The sequence below is a fragment of the Amblyomma americanum genome, chromosome 4 (genome assembly GCF_052857255.1).
Source record: "Amblyomma americanum isolate KBUSLIRL-KWMA chromosome 4, ASM5285725v1, whole genome shotgun sequence".
NCBI classification, from domain to species: domain Eukaryota; kingdom Metazoa; phylum Arthropoda; class Arachnida; order Ixodida; family Ixodidae; genus Amblyomma; species Amblyomma americanum.
Window position 1 is genome coordinate 217,011,363 of NC_135500.1, and position 15,806 is coordinate 217,027,168.

The 15,806-nt window shown below is 46.3% G+C and overlaps 1 protein-coding gene across 2 annotated transcripts in view; it reads left to right on the forward strand.

The window, feature by feature from the left end:
• Positions 1 to 15,208, forward strand: part of vtd (RAD21 cohesin complex component verthandi) — a 40,317-nt gene extending 25,109 nt beyond the window's left edge. For both annotated transcript variants that reach the window (XM_077663384.1, XM_077663385.1), the window contains exons 9-12: positions 5,455 to 5,613; positions 6,756 to 7,052; positions 8,257 to 8,412; positions 9,627 to 15,208. In XM_077663384.1, the coding sequence (XP_077519510.1) occupies positions 5,455 to 5,613; positions 6,756 to 7,052; positions 8,257 to 8,412; positions 9,627 to 9,752 (738 nt within the window). In that variant the 3' untranslated portion in view covers positions 9,753 to 15,208. The remainder of the gene's footprint in view (positions 1 to 5,454; positions 5,614 to 6,755; positions 7,053 to 8,256; positions 8,413 to 9,626) is intronic.
• The last annotated feature ends 598 nt before the right edge of the window (positions 15,209 to 15,806 follow it).

The following is a 15,806-nucleotide window of genomic DNA, read 5'->3' on the forward strand; positions in this document are numbered from 1 at the left end:
TGGACAACGCCGTGTTTGCATGGTTTTTGGACAGACGAGCACAAAACGTGCCCATAAGTGGCGCGATTTTGCAGCAGAAAGCCATAGATTTTGCTTGTATCCTGGGCCACGACGACTTCAAAGCGAGTAACAGCTGGCTACAAGGATTTAAAAGCCGGCACGGTGTCGTCGGAAAAGTGGTATCTGGCGAGTCTGCCTCCGCAGACAGCGATGCTGCTGCCTCGTGGGTGGCCAAGAAGCTTCCCGGCATTTTCAGCCACTATGAAGCTGCCGACATTTATAATGCTGATGAGACGGCCCTGTTTTTTTAAATTTTAAATGTTACCGAGCCGCACGTTCTCACTGAAAGGAGAAGACTGCCGCGGTGGAAAGCAAATTAAACTCCGCGTGACGGTTTTGCTTTGCGCCAACACTGATGCCAGCGACAAGCGAATCCTGTTTGTTATTTTCCGCAATGCCCGATCCGGATGTTTTAAAGGAACAGGGCGGATGCCAGTAAAATATGTGGCAAACTCCAAAGCTTGGATGTCGCGGGCAATTTTTTACGACTGGCTGAAGGAGCTCAACCAAGATGTCAAGCGACAAGTTCGCAGCATTTGTTTGCTGCTTGACAACTGCTCCGCGCACCATGTGGAAGGCCTACAGCTTTCTAAGGTCGAGCTGCAGCATTTGCCACCTAACTGCACTTCTCTGGTACAGCCCTTAGACAAATGGGTTATTAACAGCTTTAAATGCTGTTACCGGCGTCGATTGATACAGAAGATGCTCCTGGACATCCGCCTTGAATGGCCAACAAAAGTGGATATCTACCAAGCAATCGAAATGCTTGCTGCGTCGTGGCAAGAGGTCGGATCACAAGTGATCACCAATTGCTTCGCCAAGGCTCAGGTAAATAAGGCCATTCAAGCTACAGTCACTGAAGACGAACCTTCAAGCCCACCCGAGGTCGCAGAAGCGTGGGATGAACTACGCATGAACGGTGGGGTGCCCGACGGTGTCGAGCTGTGCAACTTTTTGTTCGTGGACAACGGCGCCGTGGCTACGGAAGAGATGACTGATGCGGCACTTGTCGAAACCGTTAAAGATAGCCTTGAAGGTGACGGTTCGTCAGAGCCTGATACGTTTTGTGCTGTTCCCACCGCGAGGGAACTGATGGACGCGGTGGACGTTCTGCGCCATTTCGTCGGCTCGCAGGACGATGAAGCAGCCATGGATAGTTTCCTTGGAGCGCCGAGTAGTGGCTTCGATCGGGCAAAAACAGCAAGCGAAAATTACGCAGTTTTTCTCTATTAAATAAATTCTTTGAATGGCGAGTTCACTTGAATTGATATCTGTCGAATTTTTATTTCGTTTTGGCATAATCCTTACCAGTCTTAACCCAAAACTGCATGTAACGAAAACCTGGATATAACGAAAAATTGCGAACTTTTTTCAATTTCGTTATATCCAGGTTTGACTGTATAAAGTTTTGTGCACCTCAAAACTAAGTGCTCTATGGTCTCCATTTCATTTCTATAGGCAGTGCATAATATATCCACTTCTGTACATTTTCATTCTCAAAACCATTGTCCTAGCTTCGAAAAGCAGTGCGCTGCCCCACAAGTTATCAAACAAATGCTCTTTTTTTATGTCCTGTTTTCGTGCCTCGTTCATACATAGCACTGATTTTCCTTGCATTATTTCCTTCCAATTTTTTTTTTTTTATGTCTCCTTTACCTCCTTTTCCGCACTAATATTTTGCTGAGTCCCATCCCTCATCTGTAGGTACTGAGTTCTTAGCTTTCAAGTTCTGTTCGTCCACTTTGCATTGATGCTTTAGGTTGCTGGTGGTGGCTATGCTGATGGAGGCTATTGACTCCAGCTGGCCATTGTTGCAAGGCTTCCATAGTTATTTTGCTTATGACCAGTATATAAGACTGGGGCCGACTTGTCGCTGTGGTTTCTTGAAAAAAAGTTTGACCTACATCCTCCCCAGTCCCGAGTATGAGTTGGCGTGTAAGCGTTAACCCAAATTTATATCACAAGGCTCAGTGGTTCCATAAATGTACGCACAAAGTCTGGCAGTTGTAGGTCCAACAGTTCTTCCCTTACGAGCTTCCTCTATGCTCTCTGCTACAGGCCCGTGGGCCCTCATAAATATGCAACAATGTTGTGTGGCGTATACAGTCAAACCCACTTATAACAATACCGCTTTTAACAATATATCGGATATAGCAATGGACAGCCGCGGCACCGTCACCTTTGCAATGTGTTCTATGGTAAAATAAACCGCTTATAACAATGCTATCATACTAGATTGTCGGTTATAACAATTAAATGTAGTCATTTGGAGCCAACCCTCAAAGTAAAAAACTCGCAAACGCTGCTACCACGCCAGCCAAACTACATTTACGGCGCAAAAACGCGCACGCGTATGCGGAGCCTCCCGCACAGCGGCCACAGCGGCTGCGAAAAGGTCACGTGATGACGCATACAAGGCCAGGCGCATGGGGTGAGCCGGAGAAGCTTGTATGACTCGGAGGAGGAGAAAAGACGGGCACTTTCCTCTGGGCAGAGGTGGAGAGGGTAGGGAGGCACTTCTTTTTGTTGCTTTTGTATCCGCACGGGGAGCAGTCCATTCTAAGGGTGCGCCGCCCGTTGAAAATGCGTCACGGCATTTCAGCGTGGGCTGCCCCATCTTTCACACTTTCTTTGGCTCCTGCTTCACGAGCTGCACATGTTCCGAGGGCAGCGTACAACGTCAAAGCACGTGCGTTGCCAGCCTGGTTTTTATCATCTGCCATCACCGGCCTCGGTCCTGCTGGTTCTGCAAGCCCATCGGATTCCTCCCCAGAGTTTAACAATGGACGATTCTCCTTCAGGAAACGCGGCCAGCGTGGCTGTACCGGATCTACTGCCGCAGAAGAGAAAGCGAGCGGCAACATCTTTGGAAACGAAGCGGAACATTTTGAGGGAGCTCCGAGGTGCTGAAGAAGTGTGCAACTTAGTACGCAAGTACGGTCTGTCACAGCCGACGGTTTCAACCATTATCCGCAACGCGCTCAAGATGACTGAAAACGAATGCCATGCTAGTGCTGGCCATGCTATGGAGGACGGCCGGAAGAGGATTTGGCATGATGCCTACAAAGAAGTGGAGGAGGCACTGTATCAGTGGTTCCTTAGCGCACGTGCTATGAAGTTGCCAATTAGTGGCCTGATTTTAGCGGAGAAGGTGAAGCACTTTGCGTATCTCCTTCAAAACACCGATTTCCAGCCTGGTGGTGGCTGGATTCAGCGGTTTCAAGGCGAGGCACGGAATCGTCTACAAGGCAGTCGTGGGCGAGGCACGGTCGCTCGATGTCGACGCTAGACGGAAGTGGTTGGAAGAGACACTGCCGTACATCCGCGAAGCATATGCAGACCGGGACTTGTACAATGGTGACGAGACCGGGCTATTCTTCCAAATGCTTCCGTCGAAGACGCATGCACTCAAAGGCGATCCCTGTAGGGCGGCAAGCAGATCATATTGCGGGCGACCGTTTTCCTCTGTGCGAATATAGACGGCAGCGACAAGCGCCCCGCCTTCGTAATTGGAAAATCTAGGAATCCCCACTGTTTCCGTGGTGCTGCGAGGATTCCAGTTCGTTACCGTCATAATAAGAAAGCGTCGATGACGCGTGAACTTTTCCGCGAGTGGCTGTGGAGTTCGATCAGCGGATGCAGCATGAAGGCAGGAAGGTGGCGTTGGTCCTTAATAACTGTACTGCAGTTCAGACTCCCCAGAAACTGTCGCATGGGAAAATTTTCTTCCTGCCGCCGAACACGACTGCAGGCTTGCAGCCCACGGACGCAGGCGTGATTGCGTGCTTCAAGGCATTGTATCGCCGTCGTGTGTTGAGCAGGCTTGCTCTTAACCTGGACATTGCTGTGCGCGAATGCCCGACCCGCTCCAGACTTTAAGATTTCGCTCCTGATGGCTGTTCAATTCATTTTGGGCAGAAGTCAGCTCCTCCACCGTCATGAATTGCTTCCGAAGAGCGGACTTCGCCGGGGATATCAGTGATGCGGAGTGTCGCGAAGCTCCTGCTGATGGAACGATTACAGAACTTTGGTCTACGGTGCGCGGTGATGACGGCGATGCGGAAGGGCTTGAAGAATTCTTGCACGCCGACGATGCAGTCACCACAAACGAAGAATTGACTGACAAGGCGATCGTTGCAGCAGTCACCAGCGCGGAAGACGATGACAGCAGCGATGACGAAGATGAACCGGAGCCTGTACAAGTTGTCTTTCATCAGGAGGCCTCAAGAATGATCGAGTCCCTGCGGGACTTCATTTTTGCAAAAAACCTTTCACTCGGACATGTCCAACATTTGGATGCCCTCCAGAATGATGTCAGCAAGACTGCCGCGAAGCAGTCGAAACTCACCGATTACGGGTTTGTTTCAGCAAAGAAGTGAGAAGTGCAAGCTATTTTGCCCTATTTAAATGCTTTCAAGTTTTCACGTTTTCTTTGTTTTTTTTTTCTCGGGCACTAAGGGATTTTTCAAGCTGAGAGGCAGCCGCAGCAACATTCTCATATTTTTTACAATGCCCCTTTCGGTGCCACAAAAATGATGCCTCGGCGGAGCTCACATGTCGCTTGCCGTCCGTGACCCCACTTTGTTATGCTTTTTTTCGTGCAACCCGTTTATAACAATTGTCTGTTATAACAATGGAATTTTCGTGGCACTTGAACATTGTGATAAGTGGACACGACTGTATTTAGTTGAATACATGCACGAAAGAATGTGTGTTTAAATCTAAATGACAAAAAATTTAATGGAAAAGCACAGTAAACTTGGGACCTGCTTGGCCACTGTGAGCAGAGATCTGGTCTAGACAAATAAACTAACTTAAAAGGTTCTCCAGAGTGCCCCTGTTCCACATTTGTTGAAAAGCTGATAACGGGGGAGCACAGTGAGTGCTCTCTGACTTCCAGTGGCACTTAGGCTGCGGGAGGCGGCGCATTTAAAGAAAATTTCGAAAAATACAAGTGTGCATTACATGGTACGCAGGGTCTGACGAGGTTATTCCGGTTTTTATGGTAATTGTCACGGCTAAAAGGTAGCCTTGCCTTCCTATGGACACGAGGCACAAGAAAGCCGTTTCTTAGAGGTACTTTTTCGAAGTCTTCTGCACAACTTCCCATATACTGTGGCTTGGTTCCTTGGGCTGCATTTGTGTACTTCATTTTTTTTTTTCTGTTTCACATTTGCAAAATTGACCCTCGTGTTACAGTTATGGTCATGTTATGTTGAGGTAATTATGATGATTATTAGATGCCTCACTGTTTTTGGACTGAAGAAGTGAATTGCTCAAGAGTTCGGATTACCCAGGCCTTTGATGCAAATCTTGCTCGTGAGGCAATGCAACTTTCCTACCCATATTCTTCCCGTGTGAGGGCAGTGACTCACGGTCTGCCGCACTCTGCAGTTTCCGACACTCCAGCCGGACCAGCTGCAGTCCGAGTACCCTGTGCACCCAGCCACACCTGTGCCAGCACCACAGTCACCGCCAGCTGCCATGATGCCCCCAACGCCCCAGATGGGACCGCCTCCAACACCTCAGATGATGCCCCCTCCAACACCACAGGTAACCACAGCAGCCCGGCGGCAAAGCATTTCGCTTTTTGTAGTAACTCTGCTGTGTGTTAGGAGCTGTCGGGGGAGCTTCTCAGACGTGCGAAATCATCTCTGCATTCAAGCTATAACACAGGCTATCTACCTTTTGTAATCGGTAACTTACTCGGTGCAGGCATTTGAGTACTGGAAACAGTGGCTAGATTTACCAACTTTATTTTTGTGGCAGTGCAGCAGGGGATAGTGCAGTCATAGTGCAGGTGCAGTCATCATCGGTGCAATCCTGGGGCAATTTCACACTTGTGCAATATGCTGAATGATGTAGTATTATCTTGGATTATTCAATCAGCAATTGTGCAAACTGTTTGATAAACAAGCGGTAGATAATGAAATCAACAGCTTCGGTACCTGGAGCAGTCTCTCAGTGTGGCTGTGGGTGGGTGAAGTGAAGAAGTCGATGGGTATTGATCGGCGCACATAGTGAGGCATCGTATCATTGTGATATAGCAGGACATCCGCCGACTGCTGCCTGACAACTCCGCTGTCAGCTATGAGCCACCAACAGACTGCCGCTGAGCATTGACACCGGCATAGTGTGACAGCACCGAAAGTTGAGCGAGTTGGTGAACATTCATGATGAAAAATAGCGCAAAGGGAACACGAACGAAGGACATGATGATGCAGACAAGTCGTCCTGTTTGCCTATTGCGTTTCCTTTGCGCTGTTTTTCATCGTGTAATGTGACAAAGCTAAATACATACAATGCAGAAACCATGCTGGCATGCATAGTCTGCTAGTAAAATGCATGCTTTCAGATGGGGATCCCAGAGGCTACTCTACACTGCTATTCACTTCAAAACTGCGGGAACCTGTTCTTTTCGACAAGGACATCATGAGTTTTAATTAACTGGCAGGAAGATTTCGAAATTCGATTTACTTGGCGATAAATGCACCTTTTGCTGTCGTACAAATGTCAGCATAACCAGAAAGAGCCAAAGAATCTGTTTTTACTGAGCACACTAATTGCTTGGAGCTGTTTTCAGTGTCCATTTGATGAAAGTCATGAACCAACTAGCCCAGGAAGAAGCTAAGCGTGCGTGCGTGTGTGTTGCCTGTGCACTTCGCCTGAGTCCTGCGAATGTGCTGGTATCTCAGATGCAGCCACCACAGGAGGAGACGTCGAGCATGGAGCCTATGGCACCACCGTCTGAGTTTGATGCCCTGGTAGCCTCGGGTCCTGCTCTGCATGGTTTTGGGGCACCCATTGAGGCTGCTGCGGCTGAACAGCATCAGCAACAGCTTTCTGAAGCTGAGCCGCAGCCAGAGCTGGAGCCGCATCCAATGACTGAAGAGGAGCAGCAGGAGCAGCGGGAGTTGGCTGCGCAGCAGGACCAGTTGGCTCAGCTGGACGACGACGATGAGGACTATGGGCCTCCCGCGTCTGTTGGACCAGTAAGTGTTGTGTTCCTGTTGCGTGCAGATCTTTGAACTCAAGAAGAGCCACAAAAGAAATGCATGTGTTACCAGCCGTCAGTTCCAACTTGCAGTCATGTCATGCTTTGCGATTGTAACAGTAATGGCACTTCACTTTTAATGGAGGCAGGCAGCCCCACTTGAATGTTGGCTGTTCTTTCTACTGTTTCTCTGCCTGCAGCCATAGTATCGCTATGCTGGCTGACACATATGTAAGTGCACAGCTTTCATGAAGCAGCTTGCATGGACGCAAAAACACGTTGCAGCCAGCAAGCTATGTAGCCTTCAGCTATGTTCAGATTGCATCTGCTCCTTTTCAGTTCACAACTGTTCTGCAGTTGGCTAGTATGCCATTGGCACACTAGTATTGAAATTATGATAATGCATAAAACTAGAAATGAGAGTGTAGGCTGATGTTCATTCATTAACCAGCACTGAATTTAGGAACGTCTTTATGAAAATGCTGAGCTCTGCTCTTCTCGAAAGCTTGTGTAGGTGTGGCTGACTTAATGGCAGTTGAAACCAGAGCTCTTTGTGAAACTTCCCATGAGGTCCATCTATCAGGAACCGGCAGTCCGAGCTGGCCAAAATTCGGGTGTTTATGGATTGTTACGATGCCTGCGGTCAATAGTTTGTGTTCAGTTTGCAAAACTTTGAGATTTTCAACTAATGCACAACAGCCTGGCAACAGAATTTAGGAAACAGATGCATTAACAAAGTTCCATAGATGTAACTGTCCGAAGAAAGGTTCTGCTGTATTGGAATTGCTTGTCGCTGGGCACCATCATATGTCAAGCCCTATGTCTGCTAGGAGTTCAGGTAGCTCAAAACACTGGCTTCAGAGGAGGTGGAAAGGTTTGTTGATTTAGGCTTGTGTGTGCCTTCCTAAGACAACTTATCATAGTTGCCACTGCCGAGGTCCAAAGCTAAAGCTGAATATCTTGGCATCAGCAGCTGCTCCACTGTGGTGGCGGATTTTCTCTATCAGCACATTACCGTATTTGCCTGAATGGTGCAGTTATGACTGAATGCGAGGGTCGCTTTTGCAGGCGTGGAACAGGAAAAAAAAAACTACTAATTTAGTAATACCAATTAAGTTATTATGCAAGTGCTGGCCAGATGTGCTTCTTGATGAGTCAGTGTGAAAATGCTCACATGCAGTGCTCCCCTCCTTGTGTTGCAGGCCGAGGAGCAGCTGGCCGATGAGACATACGAGCAGTTTGAAGAGCGAATACTGAACAAACGCACGGTGCACATGCTGCACATGATCCGGACGCCACTTGAGGCAGGGCGTCAAGTACGGTTCAGTGATGTGGCACGGGGCAGCAATCGCAAACAGGTTCGTGCCGTCTCCATCATACTGTATCCATACATGCTGTTCAATCCATATATTTCAACTGATGCTGATTATTTTACCAGGCCGTTGGTTCGGACTAGTTGTTGATTTATTACCATAAGTAACAGCATGCCGGAGGCAGCAGCATGGTAAGCTTTGACAGCCATTTGAGTCTTAATTATGAAGTTGTGGCTGTTATATGTCTAGCATGTTAATGCACTTCAGGAGAAATGTGACACAAGGCAGTGGGGTAAGAGTTGCTAGTAGTAAACAATGCAGGTTCACACAGTCTCTAGTGTGCTGCTACCCATAGTTGTTTCATTTGTTCTGTCTGCTCTTTTGCCTCGCATTTGTAGCACCATCATATGTGTTTGTCTTGTCGACGACGAAGAGGTTGACGGATGACCATGGCTGCCTTTCAGAGCTGACGTGTTCATTAGTGCTGTCAACATCAGATGGTTGAGAGTTATTGGGTCTGAGTCACCAGCTTTGGAGAGTTGTCTGCACGTATTGATGGCGCCATAAATTTTAGAGAGGAGCATCAGCCAACTGACAAGCCCGTCAGCTCTGCAGGGCAGCCATGAATGTTCTCTTTGTATCACTGTCAGCATCTTTGTCATTGATACGCTAGTGTTGGTTGTGGCGCTACACATCTTTTACTTCAAAATGATGTGCTTTTTGCACTCGCAATAACTCCTCGTTAGCTTGAAGAATCTTTTGGGTGGACCTTTTGAAAACGGGCCACGTTAAGCCCTTGCACAGTAATGGTGGTAGCAGCTGCCATGCACTTTGTGATGATTCAGAGCTGTCCTGTAGGCAAGGCTCTTCCACTGGAGCATTGTTTTTGTGGTTGCCTTTCTCGTTTTCTGCATTTGTAACCTGCTCATGCCTTGCCCAGGCCGTTGTTTGCATATTGGTAGATCCCATGTTGAGATGAAGTGATTTTGAAAACACGGGACCATCTGCAATAAATACGACAACGTGCAATAGCTTATGCAGAGTAAATGTAGCAGTTTGTAGGTAGTGTATCCAGTACCACATTACTCTCGTAAATACAGAGTAAGAGTCTGACTGTTGTTCGTGCTCAGATAGTAGCATTTGGTTGGTCACATTGTAATTAGCTGTCTTCTGCAACTTTGTGTTACACAGCACATTTCCAGCGCATTAATTAAGGATGTGGTTGGGGCTGCCATGCCCACATGTGGTTGTCTGTGCAGGTTGCGCAAAAGTTCTACACCTTCCTTGTACTGAAGAAGCAGCAGGCTGTCGAGCTGCAGCAAGAGGCTCCCTTCGCCGAGCTGTTCATTGAGCGGGGACCCAAGTTTGAGCAGTCATTACTCTAACCTCCACCACCATCACCTTCCCACTCACTCCTTCACTTACCCCCCCCTTGTCATTGCCACCACTGTTGTGTCACTGCCGTTGTACCCCATTAACACGGCCTTGTACACACACCTCAGCACGCGTACAACCCCTTGCCCTGCCTCTTCCTCTCGCGATGCCATGCTCTCAAGACAGCACCAGCTCACCTTGTACCACCGTCATGTGCGCGAGAAGTGCCAGTGCACCCCGATGTGGACTCTCCTTCCTCCTCCGCCGTCTCTCGAGCCCCCTCGGGGAGTGGAAAAAATGCACCTCGTTCGTCGCGCACAGGTCTGCTGCAAGTGTCCTACTGCTGCTGGAGCGCGCGTCAGCTTTAGACCGAGAAATCTCGACTGGCCCTCTTTTTCTTTTGTCTGCGACCAACGACAAAGAAGGAGGCTGACCTCATTATCGTTGGCAGGTGTGAAAGCACGCGCGACATGCAACCCTGGCAGGCGAAGCGGTGAAAAAAAAGTGAAATTTGGAGGATGCAGCATGTTGACCTTTTTATTCTCCTGTTGTTTGGTTCTGGTAGATGTTTCTTCTTCTTTTCCTCCTGCGCGACTCGCGCTGCTTGTTGTGTGAGTGGGAGAGAAAAAAAAAACTCAAGCCTGTGTGATGATGATGATATGATGTGTTGAATGCAAAACTCATCTGTGCTTGCTGCATGAGATTATTAGGCACGGCCCACTGGTTCTGTTGAGGAGAAATTCGCTGCTGACTAGCCTCTAGATAAGGTTCTTGTGATACCCGTACTCTTGAGATACGGTTGGCTTTCCCTGCCATCCCTGTTACCCTTTCTACCCACCTGCCTGCTTCCCCCAGTCATTGCGCATGCTTCGTCCGCTGGTAAGGTGCTTGCTCTCTTCTGCAGTGTTCTCAGTCTTGGGGGTGAGGCAAGTGGTCTTCAGTTTACTGTAGCCTCTCTTGTCGCAGATGCTTTATGCTGGCACTGGAGGATCATTAGGTGTAAGAAGCACTGGAAGAAAGCAGCATTATGGTTATTTTACGGGACTGCATGCCGCACGGCTTTCACTTGCCTTTCATACAGTGGACTTATGCAGCATTCTGGCACCTGCGGCAGGCAAAAACACACACACACACACACACACACACACACACGAATGTGGGGCCATGTTAAGCAAGTCATTCTGTTCCATCCAAAATGTTTGTTTCCCCCCACCTCCACCTTGCCTGGATCATTGTCTCCTACACACATCCACTGAGTCATAACTCTTTTTAAGCCCTTGCATTTTGCTGTAAATAGCTTGCTGATTTTTAGTTTATGGGCAAATGCTTTTTTAGAGAGAGAGCACTTTATAGCCAGAGGTGGGCTGTTGATCGTTCTGCATCATTACATGCTTTTTTGTCGTTTTCGTGCATTGTACGAACTTCACTATCTTCGAAAATTTCTTGTTGTCCTCCATCTATGCTTTTTGGATTGTCGTAGAGTGATTGATCTTTCACTTTGATCAGCTAGCCTGAGTTGTCTTTGACACTGTAGTACATTAGGTCTAAAAAACTGGGGAATAAAGGTCCAGATATAGAGCTTACATAGGTACTTCACTATCCTTATATCACGACTGATTTTTTTTTTAAGTAACGTCCTTTCCTGGCTCGATTCTTTTCCGACATCCTTTCAACTCTGCTCTTGCAAAAAAATTTTCTTCCGTGCTTGTGAGGTGGCTCTCATGTGGGGATTTGGAAATCGTGGATTTTTTTTTTCGTTGTTGTGCTTGGGAAATAGTATTATTGGCTTGTGAACGGCTCTCTCACAGCTAAAGCCGTTCAAATCAAAATGGGAATGTTATTGCAATGGAAAATAAGCTTGTGCTTTGAGTATTTTGCAATGGCAACACAGCAAGCAACTATATGGTCTAGTCGTGTGTGGTCTTGGTTTGTACAATGTTGATGCTTTGTATTTTTGAATTAATTTTTATGTGGCAAGTTTTGGTGCTGATCATTATGTATGGTGGCCGCATTAGCTCTCTCCTTACTGTATTTCACATTTTTTTCTTCATAACTTCTTGTACGAGACTATGCAAGCCGAGTGTAAACCACATTGTGTCCATTGCAATTCTAGTAGCATTTTTGGGGGGGGACTAGGAGGGTTTGGCTTTGCTTCAGGAGATTGTGCAAGTTAAAAAGACTACCATTATCACCTGATGAGTGGAAACCAAAAATGAGGAGTTATCTGTGGAAGGGTTGTGCTGTGCTTTTCACAGGTCTGCATCGTCTTTGAAAGATCGTGTCCAGCTCTACCCTGTTCTTTATTTTTATTACTTTATGGCCATGCTTTTTTTATCTGTGCGTGTTGTACATTGCAGACATCCGTGTGTGTGCATGTTTACTTGCACAGGCTGCTAGCAGGTTCATAACCTTACCTGCATGACACTTAAAAAAAACTTGCCAGAATGAAAAGTAAACCACTGATGCCATCAGATGCTTGAAAGTGTGTGCATGTGGAACGTTGCTGTGAGGTCTGAGAGGCATGGTTGGTAACAGTTGTCTTGCCCTTTCTGTGGGTTTCAGTCTTGTAGAAGAGCTGAAAGGCACATTTTGTTGGCAATACTTTGGAACTTCCGTTTGCTGAGGGAGAAAGGGATAAATGTCTGCCCGACTGCAAACACAAGAGATTGCAAGTGATTTTTATTGAAGATGAAAATTGTTGTTGAACTTGTCTATACTTTGCTGCTGACATGTTTGCCATGTAGGCTGAATTGCATAGTTAAGTCCCATTCAGTGTTGTGCGAAGCGTGTACTTTAAGATAGTGTGTCAGTACAGCTAAGTTACTAAGAACATACACACAGTGCATGAATTATTGCGGACACTGAAGTGTGGGTGTTGAAACAATTCATGCATGCAGGTTTATGCGAAGAATCGTCTCATTGTGTCGATTTGCTGCTGACTTGCTTGTACACATTTTGTGACTGCGTGCACTGTGTCACTGTTGTACTAACATGAGTTCTTGGTGCTTTTGCTGCGACGATCTGGGCGTTATATGCGATTGTGACTTTTTTCTCTTCTGCATTCTCTCACCTGTAATCACTGGCATGGTTTTACCATCAAAGAAAGCTGCTTGTTCCTGGCTTGTTGAATGTCTACGGCTGCGTCTTTGGCCACAATGAGCGCACCTCTCCGGTTGACTTGCTGTAATCTGTTTGTAGGTGCAGCTACAGCTGGTGGATGTAGGAAGATTGTGAGTGCTTGCCTGGTTTTTCTTGAGCAGCATACCTCAACATGGCACATGGCGTTTCAGCATTCCGGCGCTATCATGATTTGTCACAGTGGCACACTGACATTGTGGTGGAAAAATAGCGGCATTATGTTTTTTGATCGAGGTTTTTGCGAGCTTTGTGAACTGTGCCTGGCTGTTGGTGCTTTTGTCGGCCACATTTTTGTCAACTGTTTTCTGATCAGTTGTATTTTATCATTGATATATTGGTTGGATACATTGATTTGAGCAGGGCACACTGAAACAGGCATATGAATGGATTGTGGAATGTCGGGTGCATTTGTAGGTCAAGCAGCTAGTTAAGAGGGAGACTGCTTTCAAATAGAAAAATATGGCCGAAAATCTTTTTTTTTTATCTTTGTATCCGCTCGTATGCCTCGTTTTCTATGCTGTTCCAAGGTTTGATTGCTGGAATCCACTCGGAAGTACTCTAAAATTTTGTGCACCATGATGGCACTGCATATCGGGGAAATGCTTGAAAAATTGTCGTTTTTCTCCATTCCGGTTTTGTAGCATTCCTGCTTGTGTAGCAGGTTTTTTCGTGACTGTTCTATTTTGATTTGACCGTTCATTGTGTTGCACTCAGAACTCTGGTCTGTGCGATGACAATTTTTTTTTTTCATTTTGATGAGTTATAGATTTTTGGTGTGAGATATTGTTTGCAGTTTATACATGTGCACACGAAAAAATGTCATGGAAAAAGAAATTAACACTATCACCACGCATAGCATTCAGAAATGCAGTGAATGTTGAACCAGTGTTATACCATAATTTGTGTAATCCGCAGGTGTTTTACAGGGTGTAAAGAAAAAACAACATATAATGCTGAAATTTTGTGCACTTAGAAAGCATTACTAACATGCAGAAAAAGTTATCAGAACTCATCAAAAAATAGTGTTGAAAGCCAATGTGCCCCCTTAAGAATGGTGTGTGATGGACCTGACTCAAAAGTTCTATTGTCACACATCATTAAAAGATTTTATGACTTATTGCACTTTTTTCTTTCAGGTGTGTTCAGATGCATGTGCAAGAGTGTGCACATGCCTGTTGGATTTTGCAATTGGGAACGTGTTTTTGTTGTATTAGATTTGCCAGTGATGTAGAGAAGAGATTTCTAATCTTTGCTTTGTGCAACAGACATGTTAAATAAAAACTTGCTCAGAAAAGATTGCTGATTCTGGAAGCGAGGTCTTCTAAGCTATAGCTTCTCTGCTGATGTCGAGTTGAGTGCGTACTAGCATGTATCATTGAAGCCACATTCGTCAGTACATGGCATGTGCCGCATGTAGCTGCGCTGCAGGTCATCATTAGTTCAGCATTATGTCAAAGGCAGAGGGCACTGAAAACAGTTGTCAAGTTAGACCATTGTTTTCGAGTTAGTAAAACGTTTGGAAACTGGCTCCTTACAAAGTGCCAGAAGTGCTGGGAAATCATCTTGAACTCTGTGGCTGTCACAGAGACATGTTGGTGGCCCAGCTGGTGTAAGGCCTCACGTGATGCTTCATTGTGTTGTTGCTGTGTGGCACTGCAGCTGTGAACTGTTGTGAAGTTCTTGCAAAGGTTGCTTTTCTGTGTTATTTTTTCCAAGCATTCAGTTGTGTCCTTGGTTACTTCTGGGGAGGAAGTGTGTTTGCTGCTCATATTGGTGTTCCTCTTGTATGTTCAAACATGCTGCCTAGTTTGCAGACCTTGAGGTTGAGGCTCGAAGTGTGAGGATGTCTCATTGTGGTGTGTTCGGGAGAGCGGGGGACAGTCGTTATGCCCTGCGTCACTCATTTTTTTGGCAGTGTGTTTTCAGCTGCCAATTGTACATTTCAAGCAAGTGGGCTTTTGCAAATTCCCACAAACGAAAGCAGAATCAATCCAATGTAAATAGTTCATAAAGCACTCACGTGTATTATTAAGAAAGGGTTTGGTCATGGCACAATGCGGTTGTTAGCCTACCCTGCTGTTGCTACAAGTCTGCCTGTAACAAATTTCTATTTCGATGGGGGCGAGAGGCGGCTTTTCATTCACAATGCCCACTCTTGGCCGAGGCTTGTACGTTGCCACACAAAGTACATGCGCCTTTTTTTTTTTTTTCGTTGAAGCATAGTTGTGCTATCAACTCGAGGACAGATATCTTTATGTTCAGTGTCTTTAAAAGCAGTTTAGTTGACTTGCTTTTTTTTGTATGAAATAAAGATGAAATATATTGTGAATATGTCATCAACAAACTTGTTTAATTCGTGCTTTATTTGCATGGCTCTGTTTATATAATGCTTTGAGAACCATTATTTAAAAAAGCCTTAAATGATTTTAAGAACGGCTATATGAAAATGCATGTAGTATTTGGTACAGGAGGTCCTTGTAGGCATTTGATTAAAGCACCTTTCCAAATACTTTAGTTGTAACTCTTGAAAGTTGCAGTTTTCGGCCGATCAGAGTGAAGCCGCGTTTGTCCAGTTGACAGGCAGAAGTTCAGCCCTTCTTAACACCTTACTCTCCTATCAAAAAGATGAGAACCGACCTCAGTTATAAAAAAGTACTATAGCAGTGGCTGAAGCAATGGTGCGTGCCGAAGCGGTGGCCTTGTGGTAGAGCATCCTCCTCGCATTCGGGAGGTGCTGGGTTCGATCGCCAGTGCCGCCGTGGACCCACCGGTTTTTAATGAGTACAAGATTTCCCCCGGTCTGGTGCTCGGCTCTTCTGGGCGAGATGCTTGGGAAAAGGGTCTTGACCACAGTTGCTCTAATGGATCAGAGATAAGTTACGCCTTCAACAACGTTAAATCCGCCTCGTGCGGTAGAAGCCCATTTG